This window comes from Melanaphis sacchari, unplaced genomic scaffold, assembly GCF_002803265.2.
Source record: "Melanaphis sacchari strain LSU unplaced genomic scaffold, SCAv2.0 Contig1927_pilon_pilon, whole genome shotgun sequence".
NCBI classification, from domain to species: Eukaryota; Metazoa; Arthropoda; class Insecta; order Hemiptera; family Aphididae; genus Melanaphis; species Melanaphis sacchari.
The window spans coordinates 12114-31346 of record NW_020270932.1 but is presented as its reverse complement, the minus strand read 5'-3'; the positions used below and the strand labels follow the sequence as shown (position 1 = coordinate 31346).

General features: G+C 22.0%; 1 protein-coding gene across 3 annotated transcripts in view; it reads right to left on the bottom strand.

The window, feature by feature from the left end:
• Positions 1-1235: 1235 nt before the first annotated feature.
• The window catches only part of LOC112592776, a 19536-nt gene continuing 1538 nt past the window's right edge, over positions 1236-19233 (bottom strand). The window contains exons 2-3 of one of the 3 annotated variants that reach the window (XM_025336928.1): positions 18931-19174; positions 1236-1282 (exon numbers count right to left, since the gene is read on the bottom strand). In XM_025336928.1, coding sequence (XP_025192713.1) covers positions 1250-1282; positions 18931-19173 — 276 coding nt within the window. In that variant the 5' untranslated portion in view covers position 19174 and the 3' untranslated portion in view covers positions 1236-1249. Of the gene's footprint in view, positions 1283-17489; positions 17689-18930; positions 19199-19233 lie in introns of those variants that run through there. The other 2 variants (XM_025336927.1, XM_025336925.1) reach the window with 2 other exon arrangements.

Genomic DNA, 19233 nt, shown 5'->3' with positions numbered 1-19233 from the left:
ATTAAAGTAAAAACATTTAAGTAATTAAAAAAAAAAAATCAATCCTTCGTCTTACCTGGTTTTGAGGCGTGGGCGCCTGTTTTTCTGCGTCTCTGACCATTTGTTTTTCGCTCATAATCTATTCCACACACAGTTGATGAAAACTGCGCGATGATGTACAATACTATCGGTCTTCTACACCGGAATCCGGATAATCAGACAGATATTATATGATACGTCGTATATGACCGTCACTCGCTCCCTCCGACGAGCATCCCCACCCGACGCACCCATACGCGCGCGCTCACACCGGATCAACGTGGTCAGCAGGGCGGCGCGTGTTCAGCCATGTACTCGTATAAAATACTGTAAAGGTACGTCTACCTAAGTAAACTACTAATGTCGTTACCTGCCTGCACACGACAGCATTATTATTATTATTATTATTATTACTAACGTCATCGCGGGGCGTATGCATTATAATATTATGTTATAGTTTTTAAATATTATCATCATCCTTGTAGACGACGACTTAGACCTTCTCCTACAACAGACGAACGGAGATTTGTCCATTTGTTTGTGGTTTTTTTTTCCATTTCCAAAATATTGTTGCGTCCCTTATGTCAACGTCGATTCATATATCAACTTAGAAATAGAAATACTAATGTTTGCAAGTTAAAAGATTAAGTCTTTATTTAATACAATTAACTCGTACAAGAATACAATTTTATAAGCACAAGATGGAGTGAGTGGTGTTACGACCTGCCTCTGAGCGTCTAGAATATCCCTAACCGTCTGCTGGGCTCTTGCCCCGATCTCCCTTATATATGGTTAACCGTCAAGAGTGGTGACTGGGAGGTGGCGACTTCCGATGACCTAAAAGAGCTCTCTAAATTAAATGTATTATTCAGTTGGGTGTCATTCCTGCGATTTCATCAATTCCAAGAAATCCAAGACGTGTGATCAAGTCTCAATTGTTATATTAAATAGTACAATGTTAACACTATCATTTACTCATCTATTCTGAGAAGTCCAGGACGTGTGATCAAGTCTTAATTATTATATTAAATAACACGATGTGCATGTGTTCGCCCTATCCGTTGGTGCTACACTGTTTGAATATATTATCCCATCGGTAAACGCGTCACCTCTCCGTATAATATATGTGTTGAAATAACACGGTACGTAACAATATGCACAAAAACGTGAGTTCCACATTGTCGAGATTCCAAATCAAATGATTAACGTGCATTATACACTTATTATACGTCTATGAAACACATATTGACTTGGACAATTTTAACTGTGGAAACGAAAATCAAACGTGTTACATTTTCAATATCAAATTTTAACATTCTTGCAGGTTATGCGTAAATCTGTAATTTATGAAATTTTATTTAGAAAAAACTTTTTTAATCGGGAACAACCCAAAATGTAAACATACAAATTTTAAAACACTATATTTTTCCACGTGATAGATAACAATTTTATACTTTTGCAACAGCTGCTGAACTTCTCCATTAGGAATAATGTAAAATTATTTATTATTTAAGTAGTATAATAACACCAGAGTTAAGGTTTTTTAACATTGTATTAATTTCAAATAGATTACAATAAAAGAAAAAGTATGAAAATAAAAATATTCAAAATCATAATATTATATAAAATGTATGCTAAATGTATCAATTTGATTGCTCTTTGATATTTTTAATTTAAATCTGTTTAAAATGTATGATAATACAAAATTCAAAAGTACTTTGTAATATATTTAATTCACTATGTCATACAAATCTTTATACAGTCACAACTATATGAAATAGTAAAAAAGTGTAATAAAATCTTTAATTAAAGATATCTATTTGTTTAAAAAAAAAAACTTGTCTACACCATTATTCGACTCAAGTATTATAAATGCTTATCATGTATTAATTGACAGTTGTACTCACAAAATCGCGAATAAAACATATACGGATAAGAAACGTATTACAAAAATTAATTCATATAATATTGAAAATGTAAAAACACCTTCGGTTTAAAAATGAAACAAAAACCTATTGATGTTATACTTTTAAATATACCTAATTATATTAATTAAATAGTATAAGCATACATAATATTGTAGAAATTGAACATGAATGCAGATATCATAATAACTATTGAACTCAATCTCTCTGTTAACTATAAACTCAACAGTTTTAAAAACAATAAAAAAATATCAAAAATGTATATTTTGGTTATTTTATTATAATCCCATATAGTACGCAGTATCACATATAGACATTTTTTTAATATTACAAATATTTTTGACGTTCAATGTACTTAATTTATCAAGTGTAAATTTACACGCCATGTATAATGCATTATAACAAATTTAATATAATCAATTCATACATAATTAGAAATGTAAAAATTAAAATTAAATTAAATTAAATTAAAAATATTTTAATTATTGTCTTATAGTTTTAAGTTCTAAATGTTAAATAAAAATCCCCATCAATAAAGTTGAAAAATATTTTATTTAAATTTTTAAATAAATAAATATATTTTTAATTTTTCAATGTTCAGATGAATTATGGATGATGCAATATTGGTAATGATAAATAATAAATAATAAATATTATCATAAATAAATAATAATAATTAATAATATTGTAATATTAAGTTTAATATTAACAAAAACAATTTTTGACTGTGAGGAAAAAAATTAATAAAAATAATTCATAGAAACATATATTTAATGATCATAAATGTCTAAAACCTAAATTTCAATTTTTTCTTGAAGAATTTAGTAAAAAATGATGTATCATGAAGAGTTTAACATTTCATCAATGATTTTATTTAACAAGCAAGCTCGTATTTAAAATGATGTTAGAGTGAGTAATTCCTTGGAGTAGGAAGAAAGTGGAACTTAGGAAGTAGTACATTATTATGAGTTTTTGGTTTTTAAATATAATTTAATTTTTTTGTATGTATAGTATTGTTAATTTCCAGGTTGATATTATTTAAATTAGGTATAATAAGTAATCAATGTTATTGTTAGCAAAGCATTACATCGCGGAATAAAATATTGCAATTTTTAAAATATGATTTCGATTTTGCATAAATAATATTAGTTTTTATTAATTTTAGTTTATAGTACTAATACATTGATTTTATAATTTTATGATTATTCTTATTATTCCACAGTACTAATTTAATTTATTTTTTATTTTAAATTAAATTTTAAACTTAATTTTTCTTTTTTCCCGATTTAAAATAATATCACTTCTAATTTTTAAATTTAAATTGTTTTCTAATCTTATATATGAACCACATCACGGGTGCAGGGATTATCATTTTCGCGTTCCGTATAGTATTCATTTCGTTATTACGAAACGGTGATAATGCTAATAAAAATAAATTATCTACCGACAAATCAGTTATCTACATATGGACTATTTTTATTTTTCAAATTAGAATTGCATCATTATTTTTTTTAGATTTTAAATTGATTATAAAACTTTATTATTTTAAAATAAATTATCGATTTTAATTTTAGATTTAATGTAAATATTTAATATCATTATGAAAAAATGTTGATTATTATACTACTTTTTTATAGAGAAATTAGAACGATTTTTATTGTTATTAAAATCGATTTCGAACCCTGATTGTAAGTGGTATAAATTTAAACAAATGTATAGAATATGAATGATAACCTTATTAAATTATTTTTAAATATACATACAGTTGAAGTTATACCTACTATGGTCGTTTGTACCAAAATATGCCCAGAATCATGTTGTAAATTTTAATATTTTTAAAACCATCGTCATAATATTTGAACTTCTATTTTTAGAAAAAACATGATTTATCTTGTTTAACTTAAATTTATAAGTATTCGTTAGCTCCTTAAAAAAAGTACTTTAGCATAACTGTATGTATAAAACATACTAAAAAAAAAAAATATATATATATAAAAAAAAAAAATTATGTACAGAATTATTGATCTTGAATCACAATTTAGTATAAAATAAAAACTAGGTATTTTTTTTCTAAAAAAAAAGAAAAAAAAGCGAAATTAGATAAATATTTGTCTTAATTACTATATAGATATAATTTATTTAAAATACAAGGATTTATTTTATACTTTTTAAATTTTTTTAAGTTTAATTTGTACAGTTAAAGTGTTTTGAGATGATCAATTTTCCCAAAATTAAACTTCAATAATTATTGATTAATAAAAAAATATAATGTTTTATCTTTCATTATACATTTTTTATGCCTAATAGATAAACAACATGTAAATTTTTGATAAATAATAATAATTAAATAAGCTGATTACATGATTTACGAACGAAATATATTTTTAAATTATTATTTTCTGATTCGGTATCGGTTACTCGGTTAAGAATTTTTATTTGAATCTAACTATTAAGTGATTTACGAACTATGAGTACCTACCGAATGAAATATATACAAATATCATGCAAGCATATAAGTACATAATATAATATAATTTATATTTTTTTATTCTAAAAAAAATTCTAACAATTATTTAACAATGTTATTCCATTAAAGAAATTTTTAAACATAAAAGTGTTAACTTTTATTATATGTAATTCAAAACATAATACAAATTACAATTTTATTTTTCATTTTTAACAACTTTGGAATTTTTCTGATTTTATGACTTTATATAGTAACTAGTTAATGATATAGCTTAATATTATGTAATATTAATTAATGTGGTTAAATATATATTTTTAATATTGTAATATTGATAATAGAGATTTATTATTATTATTATATATTTTATTCATTCATAATATGTTACTATTATTTTCCCATTTTATAAAAAAAAAAAAAAATGTATGAATAGAAATATATATGAAAATGACAGTATTGAAATAATACAATACTATTCATGTTCAACTACAGTTTAGAAATATAATAATCACGATTACCTATAAACTAATCCTAGTTAAACTTTATTAAAAGTGATTTATTTTGTTTTTTATAATATTATGTGTTATACCCATAATCATAAATAAAGGTATTAAAAAATATATATATTTATGTGTACATTAGCTATAATTTAATAACAATAATAATATATGCATACAAACAGGTATCTTGCAAATAAATTCACATAACTATTTATCATATAATTTATATATCTACTATCCATTATATGTTTTTATGGACTATTATACGCATTAAAGTTGACAATTATTTACCATCGCGCCCTTATTCCATTATATAATTTTAAAAATTTCAAAGCAATTCAATTCTTATTAGACTTATAATCTGTTTCATCCAATCACAATTAAGGTTTAGCGCCCATCAATTTTAATCTAATAGTTTCAACACGCGCCATATAATTATATATCTGTAACGGCATTTTAATTAAAACAATATATCATATGCTTATTTAAATAAAAGGACAATACTATAAATGGTTATGATATAACTGAAAATTTATTACACGGATGAAAGCGATATCATTATGTGGATGATAATGTTTGATATCCTATGCAATTATGACAATAGAATCAATATATCCCACTCAATATAGGTAATCGTCCGCATAAACTATAATATCATCGATAATAATTATTCTGAGAATTATTTTAAGATATTTGACGTAGTACCTATATGAAAGGTATGAATAGTTTTTTGATGAGCAAATTATAATAATATAACTATGTATAGTATAAGTAAAGGTAGTTATACCCATGTAATTTTTAGTGCACGAAAGAGATACACTATTATATTTTGAATTTTTATTCTTTAAAAGAAATGTATGTTAAGAAAGAAATAATTGAACAAAATGTTAAATTTAGGTCAAAATAAATTTGCATAAAGCCATTTTAAAATTAAAATTGGAAGGGAGAAAAGCAGTAGTAATCGTACGCGACGATAGCTCATAAGTTATAAGTTATAATGAAACAGCGAAGTGAAAGGCATGCTTATTAGGAGCAATTTTAATGTGATTTTGGTCTGAAATTTTAATTTCTTTTTAATAATATTCAAAAATTAAAAACAAAAACAAAAATTAAACAGCGATTTGAAAGACGTCACTCAACATACTAATTAGTGAGTCTTTAAAATCATCGTAATAATGAAATTTTTCTACGTTTTAGAATTTTTTTGCTATGTACTCTCTTACATGGTGTTATTATTATTATGAGATAATCGGAGCGAAATTAAATACTTCGAGTAGCCAAATAGGTGTATTTATAATTTTACTTATTTTATGTATTTGATATTGATAGATACAACGTGAACGTTAATAATATATTAACGTATTTCACGTACTTAAACTACGTATCTACTTATTTATAACTCTTAAATGTAATTCGAGTTATCGTAACAAAAAATATATATATATATATGTATTCCAATTTTTAATAGTATACACCATTATTTGTAGGACTATTAGTCAGATAACCAAGTATCTATTAATATCACATTTCCTTCGGTGTGGAAATTATTATTATATAATATCTATTTTTCGACTAATTGTGGATTATTTTTGTATCAAATATTTAATAAAACAAATATAACTATATGATATATGATTGAGATATGTTTGTTAATTTTTCTTAAATTTTAACTGAAAATAAAACATATTGACAAATATTAAACAACGCAAAGTAATAACAATTATAATTATATAATAATAATAAATATATATTTAGTGCCTACTATTTTTAACCATTTCATATACATATTATATTTAATGTAGATTAAAAACATTTATAAATAATAAAATAAGTAAAATCTTCCAATTAAAAAACAATGCCTTGTTGTGTAAGAAAATGTTTTTAATCTGTACTATTATCTGCGAATAATTATGTAAATAGTAAATTTAATGTTATAACAGTAAAATAGAATTAAATACAATTTAAAAGTGTTGACAGTATTTAAAACAGTACACAATAAAATTTCTAAATACAATAATTCAATCTGGTAAAAATATTATAGATGTAATAAGTTAACCATATTATATATTGCTGCACCTATATAATAGAATCGTAGTATTTATTAATTCAAAAATAATAGTATTTTTATATCATACTTATATTCACATTAAACATGAGGAGTATGAACCTTAATATATCCCCACGAATCATGATTAACGATAAAAATTAATTAATAGATTTCTAAAATCATTAAAAATGCATTAGCCATTGTACACGTAATAAAATAATATGTCTAGACAAACGCAATTTCATTAAATCATATACAAAATAATATAACACATAAGCATAATACAAATTATTTTAAATCGCATTTTATTTATTGAATTTAATAACTTTTTTTACTAATATTTAATAATTAGAGTCATTTATTATCATATATATATATTATTTATATTATTTTTTGATATCACACTATTTTTCATAAAACTGTATGACTGTACATAGTTATATTTTATGTCTCTAAAATAGTATACAGAAGTTAGGACACTAGAAATCACTATTCTGATAATTATAGACATTTTTAATTCTTTTTAACATGCTTTTTTCAACAAAGATAAGTTAAAATATTAATTGGCTTATAAGAATTATTACAACAAAATAAATCTTAGTTACTTTTGAATTATGATAAATCCTCACTAGTTTAAAGGTCTACACTTTTAATTTAATAATGTTAGCTTAAAGATATTTCAGTCTTTTAAAGAAGTAAAGTTCATGTTACCTATTTAAACGTTATTCTGTCTAAATCAATAAACAAAATGAACCCCTAAAATATTTCTAAGGTTTTCATCTTTAAAAAAAAAATCCAAATGCTTTCCTCTATTATTAAATAAAAGTTTGAAAAAAAAGCACATGAGTATCCTTTTTTTAGAATATGAAACAATTGTAGTGATATCACTTTGACTTAAATTATTTCAAACAAAAAATAACTATCGAAAAATCTCCAATACAATATGGATAATATAATAACATGAAGAAATATATATTAGGAATAATTACAAAATTGGATCCATTTTTAACTAAAAAAGAACAATAATATTACAAGTACTTAAATTTTTTTTTTTTTTTTTTTATATATAAATAATAGATAACCATCATTGTAATAATTTTGTCAACTAATATTTATTATTCTGGATATTTTGATAATTGCGTAAACATAACATTAAATAAATTTATGTTTTAATCAATTATTAAAACATCTCCAAGAATCCTAATTATGAAATCTTAAAACTAAATGTTAAAAATTGAATTTTCAGTGTATAAAATGTAATAATAATTACAGTGATAAAAAAAATTAAACTAAATATCTAAAGTATAGTAAACATATTTGAATATTTATTAATTGTTAATAATTGATATTAACAATACATATTAAGACAAATTTGAAAAATAATGACTGTTGTTAATTCTAAAACAAAAATGACTAATGCTCATATATCAAAATCTAAGCTGAAATAAACAACCCTAAATTTAATTTTCTTATCCAACAACTTTTAGATTAAAATGTCACATTATTTTTGTATCAATGCAGTAAAAAATAATTTTAATACCAAGGACGCATATGAAATATTATAATTTATTGTGTAGGTACGTATAATGTTTATACGTAGTTCATACTTAGGTATCGATGATGAGTGATGAACATTCGTATTGTGTATTTCATAGTATTCATCCATTGTGATAATAACAAATGGCCACAAAAATGAGTAGACAAAATAAATTGCATGATTTGCACAATTCCCCCCCCCCTTTGACAACTTTCTTATAATTTGTTTTATTATTTTTTGTAACTTACTAATTTATTATTTGTGACTAATATTTGGATGAAAAAAACAAACAAGTCATTAAGAACAGAAACACAAACGCGTTACAAAAATGTCATAACTATAATAGTAGCTAGTAGCTACCTATTATAAATTATACACAGCGTAATATATCTACATAACATATTATTAAGTATAAAATTTCAATAAAATCTAAATTAAAATTAAAAATTAACTATTTTGAACATAGTAGAATTTGATCAGTCACTAATTATCTATCTCTGTTAAACTCGACGCTATATAAAAATTTTCTACTGAAAATTGAAAAATATTTATAATTTAATATTGTTATTGAAATATAAATTGATTAAAAATTATTCACAAACATTATTGATTTCTATTTTAAAACCTAGTCGATATTATCGAAATTTAAATTGTAGTAATATTATTTTCGTTTAATTATATTCCCAAAACGTCAAGTTTCAATGATGAAAATAGATCATTTACTGGAACAGTTATTAGTTAATGATGACTGGCATAGTTAAAAAAAAATAATAATAAATATGTTTTCACATTCTGGAATGGAATTTCTATATATTTAATTAATTTAACTTAGTTGATTAACTAATCAACTAATCTTGCTAAACTTGCTAATCAACTTGATTAGCAGGATCCTTTGACATTTTTTTAAAAATATACTAAATTGAAAAATTTTAATTATTCTTTAGTAAAATTAAATTCAATATATTTACATATAATATTGATTGAAAATGTTTATTTGGTTGATAAATTCGTTTTTAAATAAATATTCTCAATAATTACTATGAAATGGCAGTAATATAAATTATGATACTTTTGTTTTTAGTATGAATATAGAAATAAAAGAAAAATACAAAAACAAGTAAAATAAAGTTTAAAAAACTATTTATCTGATAATAATTATAAAATTTGTTTAGATAATTTATTAGCAAATACACTAATAATTTGAATCAATATTGGTTTCTATTACTGATAAGTGAAAGGTTTATTGTAATTGATAGAGAAAAAATAACCCACTCTAATTGTTATGCAGTAAGTATAATATTAACATTGGGACATATTATATACTTGTACATAATTGTTTTTATCCATTTAATCAGTATTTTATGTTTGATTTTTCAATATAATTAATTCAATTAAAAAAAAAAATAATAATCTTACCGCATTAATTATTTAAGTATCTAATGTAATAAATAATTTGATTTTTAAGTATTATTGTTACCTACTTGTTAAATAATTATATTATAAATTAACTTAAACAATCCACGTGCTACATAAAATCTTATTTCAAAATCTTATTTTACCTTCCATTCTATAAAATAGGCATCCATAAGTAGATAACAGTCTTAATAAGACTTTATTTATTAATATTTACTTACATGTATTATTTTATTTTTGTTAAAATTTTAGATAATATAATAAAAATTTAATGGTCATTAATCATTGGTGGTTTTAGGTATAATTTACCATCTACAATATATATATATCATAAAAAATCAATACTACGTATTTAAACCAAATAGTAATTGATAGTTAAATGGATACCTTAACAGAACATCTTAACAATTCTATATAGTTATAAATAAAGCGGCATAGTAATAGTATCAACCAAAATTGTGCATTCAAATATTTATAGCAATAAATTAATATCCAACAGCTGTGTTATATTAAAATAGTAGGTCATGGTAATTTTTCATATATCACTTTAAATTTTTTATCATTATTCAAATATTACGAGTCGAAAATTTGTCTAAATTGTTTAGTGAAAGTGATTGTTTGGAAATAAGTCAATTAAAATCTATTTTAAAAATAAAATGTATAGTTAACGTTTTATATTTATTACATTTAGACATACAGATCCTACTAATAAAATAAAATTATATACGTTACCTTTCTTATATAAAACGAGATATTGGTGTATTATGAAAAATAAACTATATTTCAATGTAAGGTACCTACATTAAATCATGTAAATATTGGCAATAATAAATAGTTTTTATAATAGAGTAAAATTTTAAATATTGCTTTAATTTTTTTCATCAAATTAATAATAGAGAAAACAAAATCACCACAAAAGAACTCTAATATTGATAAAATGAGATATTTAAACATGAAATATTGAGTGAGAATATAAATAACACTATAACTTATAAGTTAATAAGTCTGCGATGCCGCCCTGGATAATTTTTTTACTCACGCCTCTTGATTAGTACCTCCATTTAATTTGCTTATTGTACGAATTGGTTACTATGCAGATTGTAAATTTTCATAATAAAAAAAATAAAATAGGTTAATACAATCCAAATTTTTTTTAGAAACAAAATCTCTTCAATATATGGTTTAAATAGTAACTATTAATTTAAATCAAAACATTATTTTAATATGATATTATTATATTTAAATCGAGTGTTGATTATTATGTGTACACGTACCCGGATATACGAAAACTTAAAAGATTAAAAACCCATAGCATTCTTACAAAGTTCCGATAGATTTAAATTTTCCCGTTGAATGTATTTTACACTACAACGGAACGTGATATATTTTTTTGAAGAATATACGTATAATATTAAATAGAAGTGTACGCCATTACAATGTATTGTTGTAATATCGTAATAATTCATGTCAATCAAAAACCACTAAAGGATTTATAGAGTTGCACTTATGTTTACGAGTATATTACCCAAAACAGCTCCGAATATAATATTATCGTGCACTGATGATTACACGTTTACGTGACGAATGTATTGCCACAATGCGGTCAGTGAAACTACACTATGAAGCATTAACTATATTATAAACCTACCTACGTTCTACTGTATAGCGTAATAATATGTACATATGTATTATATTTTGTGTGTGCTGCTGGATTTACTTCTGAGTTATAATGATCATTATCAATGCCGAAAGGACTTTCGATGTTCAACATTAAATATTATATATTATACATTTATACGTGCATACGAAATGATAACGAGTCTTGCGTATTTCATAATTTCGTTATAACTGCCATTTCGTCGGTTTGACATTCGATGGTATATTGATATTATCAAGCACCTCGTTAAATATAATATATTATTGTATCGTACAAACACGCCCACGGGTTAATATGATTTTTTTCGAAAATATAGTATTTTTTCACTGATAAATTGAAAAAAATGTAACGTGTCGTATAACAAAGATGTAAAATGTGCGGTAAGTATAAAATTCAAAGTAAAAAACTTAACTCGCTCAAATTTCCCAAGCTCTGGTGGAAATTCCTTGAAACAACTAGTGCACATTAAATTAGTAGAAAAATAAAATCTTTGATTAAAAAAAATGAAAATTACACAATTACAATATTATATTGTATAAAAGATATGTATACATAGGTATTAGATGCCTATACATGTATGTACATTACGTAAGTTTATTTACATTTTGTTTTATACGAATTAAATATAAGTATTCTAATCCAAGTGTAACAAGAATAAAATTAGCTTCCAGTATTGCTTAGTTATTTACCAACTACGCTATAAAATAATGTTAATATTTTATTTTTTCAACGACAATCTCTGTTTCTTTTAAACTAAATATAAATTGAAATTAGAATTATTCCATAAAAACTCTAATGTGAATGAAAATTTCTTAAAAAAAAACTTTATAAGAATAAGTTATTTTTATGAAAATAAGATAAGGACACATATTATTATATTGATTTCTCATCATTGATTTACATAATTTAATAGTATATACTATATACTGTGTATTATAATGGTATTAGTAAATAAAAGATTTTAATACCAAATATTTTTACAAAAATATTTTACCTAGGATCATTTTAAAATGAATAGCAAGAAATATAGCTGTATAACCTATTTAGTATTAATATATAGTATTTACTTTACATATACTAATAAAGCAATATGTTTTTAATTAAAATAAAATTGGAATCTATAAATATCCAATCTTACAAAATAATTCAAAAACGTATCGTGTTTAAAAAAAAAAGTAACACTTTTACCACTAAAATAAAATATTATTCTTATTTTGTTCAGACAGGTACTAAAAAAACATTGAATAACATTTATAATAATAATTAAGTAACTAATTAATTTACAAAACATTTTTTTTAGAATATTTTTTCAAAACTCCAAAATAAAACAATCATAAATGTTCTACCTTCAATATATCATATTACTTTAAATAAAAAATACATAAATCATGTAAACTCATCGAGCACTGACTCATTGAATAATAAAATAGTGTAACATTTTATGTAATGGGTATTTAAGAATTTAATTTCAGTCAAATTCTAGTGATTAAAAATGTATAAATGTATAATATGTCATGCATACATGTTAAATACATACATATACTTAAATTAGAAATATAACATAAATGTTAAATTAGTCAATAAAAAATTAATAATTTTTTTTTTTTATATTAATACGTATAAACCACAAAAACGTGCGGTATCATAATTTATTATATCACTTCTATAAATTTGTGAATTTATTCTTGGGTAATCTTTATTGTTCTATATCTAATTAATTCTTTGAAAATTTGATAATATTTAAATATTGATTATGTTAATACTATCTATATCATTATTAAATATTTTACTAATTTTAGGAATAACCATGTTAAATGTGAAAAAAAATTAGTTATGATTGAAAATTGTAGTTGAATTTTAAGATACAAATCTATAGATATATTGTGAAATAAATAGCATGCGAATCTATGTGTTGAATTTTGTTTGTATCTTGATTATTATGATACATTTTTAACATTTTTAATCTGACCATAAATGTAAAGACAATAAGAAATATTTTGACAATCTATTATTTATTGTTTAAATTCGTGTACAAATAATTTTAATCTTTTCATTGATAATACACTTATTTTATATACCAAGATATTATTTTGTTAAATGTCGTGGTTGATAATTTTCTATTGATTAAACAAAATTAAAATAGTAAAATTGATAAAACTCGTATTGTTTTTTTAGGTGTATAATTTTTTATTTTTTATTATAAATTAAAATAATAAAAAAAGATGTTTATTTAAAAACATACTTTTGTATATTACAGGTGTTATTCATAAAAATATTTTAAATAGAGCATCAAAATATTTTTACATTTATAACTTTAATGCTGTTCAAAATCAGCAATTGTAATTACAATTAATAAAAGTAGAAAATTTTCAAAAGTTTTTACCAAAATCATTGAAAATAAAATATATGATGCAAATTTAATAATACAATCCCATATCATATATCTAACTATATTATTTTAATGCAATCATTCGTATTTTAGTTCAACTCTCTTTTACTGAAAGAATACATCCAAATGATCAGAATTAACTATACAAGTTCAATATTCCTCATGACTTATGTTAACTTCTAAAAAAATATAAATCTCAAATATTCAACTTAGCGTATAAATTTCTTCACTTAAAAAATGTAGGTATATTAAAATTTTCAAACCAACAACGATATTTGACTAATAACAATTTTATAATTGTCTTGGTTTTGTATCTTATTTAAATTTTACAATTATATTTTATATTAATACATCAATTTGTAATAACTTGTTGTTTATGCATACCTACATAATAAAATAACATAATAATCATAATACTTTGTGTAGATCATAAAATTAAATTTTAAAATAATATTTATTGAAGTTAAAAAATAATAACTACACTTTATGTATGACGTATTAAAAAAATACATTTTTGATTAATCCACTTGAAGATATAGAAGCTTACTTTATTTGTTTGATAATTCATAGATAATGATATTATAGTAATACTATTAACTAAATGTTAACACTACTTTTTATAGTAGTCTTGTTTTAGATAAGCAAAAGGTTAACGTATTTTTTATTTTAACTTCGTTATTAATTTAATATAATTTTATGTCTTAGTAATATATTATTATAGGGTCATAACTCATTAGACGTAAATCTTTTTTTCTGATAAAGCTTTGATTTTTTGTTGTTAAAACTATAAAAATTAAATACTTATAGAAATAAAGCATAATAAAAAACAACATTATATACAACGAACAATTTAATTATTATTAAAGTAGTTACACTTAATAGTTTTATACTTAATTTAAGTTATTTTAACGTAAAATATAATAACATAATATACTGTCCTATTTGTACTTACTGATATAGTAAATAATTTTATTTGTATAAAACCATATTTTCTTTGAAAAAAATAATAGACAATATTATGTATTACTTCAATATATATATATATATATATATATATATATATATCTGTGTGTGTGTGTGTGTGTGTGTGTGTGTGTGTGTGTGTGTGTGTATAATATATTATTTAAACTATTATGATTTTTATTACTGTAATTGGAATAAGTAATATAATTTTGAATAGTATTATTGTAATTAAAAATCAATCTGTAATATCGATACCAAACCCAATCAATTATTATATATAAATTTATAAAAAATTTTTAAACCAAATAAGTTCCAAGTCAAAACACAATATTATTTCATTTATTTATGTATAATTAATGTATATACATTAAACAATATTTATTTGAATAATAATCATTTTATTTAAAAAATAAATTAATCAATGTAAATTTTATTTATTTATCAATACATAATGACTAACATTAACATTAAAAAAATTGAAAAGCGTATTGAAGGTTTTAACAAATTTTAATTTTCTTTTTTGTGAGTAAGAAAAGTAAAAGTTTTTCATAACAATATGTAAGCTATAATATTATCTTTATATATGTTTAATATACAATAATATATCAATATTAATCATGAAAATGAGATAAACTCTATTTATTAAGTTTGAATATTAAATATCTAATCATTATTTATTAGAGGTAGCAAAGTTTTTAATTAAATAATAAACATATTATTTTAGGAATAATATATTGAACATTTCATCAGATTACTTAATATTGGTAGGATTATGAAAGGTCCGTTATTATAGATTTTTTCGAAGTTCATTCTAGTTCGTAGTTATGATGTTGGAATGAAGGACGCGTGTTACATTGGTTTGTAAAAGCATTATAAAAGAATCAGACAAAAATAAGGCGTATAGGATAGGCAACATAAATTTGATTTTCTATTATTACTGATTTAGTGGTACCTACTATGCAATAATTTATTAGAATGTTTATCAAAAATAAAATACTTTTATTGAGATTAAAATTTCTTTTATTAAATTAATGAATTTGAATTAGATTTATATACAATTTAATTTAATTAATTTTTAAAATTTATATTTCGATTAAAATAATAAGTAATATATTTAAAAAACGTTAATGGATTTCGAAATAATTAGTATTGTTCGATAAAAGAATCACTAAGTATACATATATATATATAAGTAATAATAATGTTAAGAAATTATCTAAAATCCTAGTTCAAAAATTGTTTAAGTAATAATTTAATTGAAATATTTAAGAATATAATAATATATTATTACAATCTTTAAAGCTAATATTTCAAATTAATATTTTTAAGTTATAAATGAAGAAATACATTTTTATATAAACAGTACAAATTACAATAAAGCAATATTATTTTAATAAACATATTATTTTTTTAAGAAACTACTTTGTATTATAAACTTAATAAATACAGAATAAATAAATAATATTTAACACAAATTATTAAAAAGTTCTTCTAGATAGTGATGAAGATAAAATGAATATAATTAGTACGTTTACATAAACTATTATTACTTATTTATAAAAGTATTAATTTATGTATTTTAATACAATCAAAGTTTTTAACTCGTTACTAAAAACTGTAAGCTTAATCATATTTTATACGATATAAATCATAAAATCATTAGTATACTATTAGGGGCTATATACTTATTATAACTTCGGAGGTTTTTAGTCAAAAATATAAAATCGATTGTTATAGATTATGTTGAATCTTTTATTTTAACCATTGATTATTTGCACAGGTAAACTATCAAGAACAAATAAGTACCTATAATTTTTTTGGGGATAATATAGGAAACAAAAACACGTTTTATTAATTAGTTAATAATACAATTTAACTATAATAAAAACAAAAATATATTTTTTAATTATATTTATGATTATAGTTTAATAATATAAAGTTTCAGCTATAAAAAACATTAGAAAATTTAAATTGCATTATTATTTAAAATTAAAATCCATTAATACAATAAAAACTAATAATAAAATTAATAAGGTCTTATTTATTTATTATTTATATTTTAATATTTTGTAATAAAATAATAATTTTCTAATGTAAGTAGATCTATAACAATTTATTCAGGTATTAAAAAAAAATAATTAAAATTATTTTAAACAGCTTTTAATCACTGTCGTTGAAACTTGGGATAAAATAAAAATAGACCAATTTACAACAATTGTGGTTCGATCTATATTTTTTTTTAAATTTAGGTAATGTGATTTTATTTTTGTTATTATTGTTGATAATATTACATCAAAAGTATTCATTTTTAAAGTATGTATATTATACATTGTATAAATATAAAATATAATCACGATCATAAATATGAATCTTATTATATCTCACTGCCAAGTCATTAAGCATACTTACATTTTGAATAGGTCGAGTAAAAATTAAATATTTTATTTTATTGCGCAGCACATTCTTTAGAAAGATTACAATGTTTACACACAATATACTTTTAATATTTTAAAATTATATTTACCAATGTAATTTATAAACATTTCCACAGTATATAATTATTATAACATCAGCATTAATACAAAAATCAACATAAGTACCTACCAACTATAATATATGTATTTAAACAATTGTTTATCCTTTCCTTGTAGTTCGATCAACTAATGAATAATGAGTACATTCATATGAGCGTGGTTACTTCAGTCATATATCGTTTTGTCTAGTATTCACGTTATATGTACAATACACAATACACAATATGATAATATGTGTATGCTAAAATCAAAATATATTTTATGCCTAACATTCGTAAAAATAGTTAAAATTTGTAAATATTTATGCACCTTTAACAATGTGTAATAAAGTTATAGCATTACCATTGATCATGTATAACTCATATTAAATAAATTTTTTAAAAAAAATGTATTATTTCGAAAATTTGACTAATATTTGATAGTTTATAACTTAAGTAAAAAATTATATTATAAATAATATAATATTATATTAGAATTACTATTATTACAAATTATAATTAATTATGGTAGGTCACAATTTTATGACAAATTGTTAATTCGGATCTCTACAAGGACTTGTTCAGCTAAGACCATAATTTTCTTAAAAAATAAAAAAATTAAGAAAACAAATTTAAATTACTATATTTTTTATTTAGTTTCTGCTTATTGAATTAAAAAAAACCTACTTAATGAACATTATTAATTATACGATTACTGGTTGATCGCATCATTCGCATCTAGCAAATAATTATTATATGATAATTTAGTAAAAACATAATTTATGATTATCTAAAAGAAATTTTTTTTTAATACATAAACTACTTTAATTGTCAATTTGTATGAACATAAAAATAAAATTCTAACAAGTTCGAACATAACATATATGATTGTCTCTAACCTATAACCTAACCTAACCATATCACATGAATATCATTTATGTAGCTTTAAAATTTACTGATGATTTCTGTAGAATTATTTTTTTTTTTTAGGACACTGATAATATTGCTAATAATAATATAATATATGTGCAAGAAGTCATACATTTTCATAACTTGTTGAACTCAATTGATTTATAATAAATCAGTATATGATTGTCGGACTGTGACCAGTTATACATTAAAATAAAATGTGTATTATTTATACGTATGATTTAAGTTGAACATTTTGTTAACATTAAGTTTAACAACATTTCTTTTAAATTAGATTTAATAGTTTTAATATTGGTTCATTTTTAAGTAATTGTTTTCAAAATAAATTCACGTAATTTTTGATGACTTATTCAAACATAAACTTAAAATGATGATATTAAAATATATTGTATAATCATATAATCGTAGAAACTTAAAACAAACGATAATTATATTACATCCCTTACACTTGTTAGATATTATAGTCATTTTACGTGTTAAATTTGGGGAAAAGGTTAGAAATATATTTCACTACCCTTATTTAGAATAAATAAATATTCTAACACGAACTTAATAGTACAAAAATAAACACTAACCCGATTTCCAAGACTTCTGGATGAAGATCCTCTAACATAAATGGGCACGTCCATATCAGTGGTAGATGAAGCAAATGACGCATCACCCGGCCTGCTCGGCACTTGGAGCAGCTTGACGGCCTGCGCCGCCAATTCCCTGTTGCCATGCAATTGTAGTGGATGATCCTCCTCAATGAAGCCCACGCTGTCAGGAGACCCTTCTTCATCTTCATCGTCGTAATACAGCATTGTAGGCCGTGACATTCTAGTACATACAAAAACAACCACGCTGGTCGTCAAAATCAATAAATTTTAATAATATTT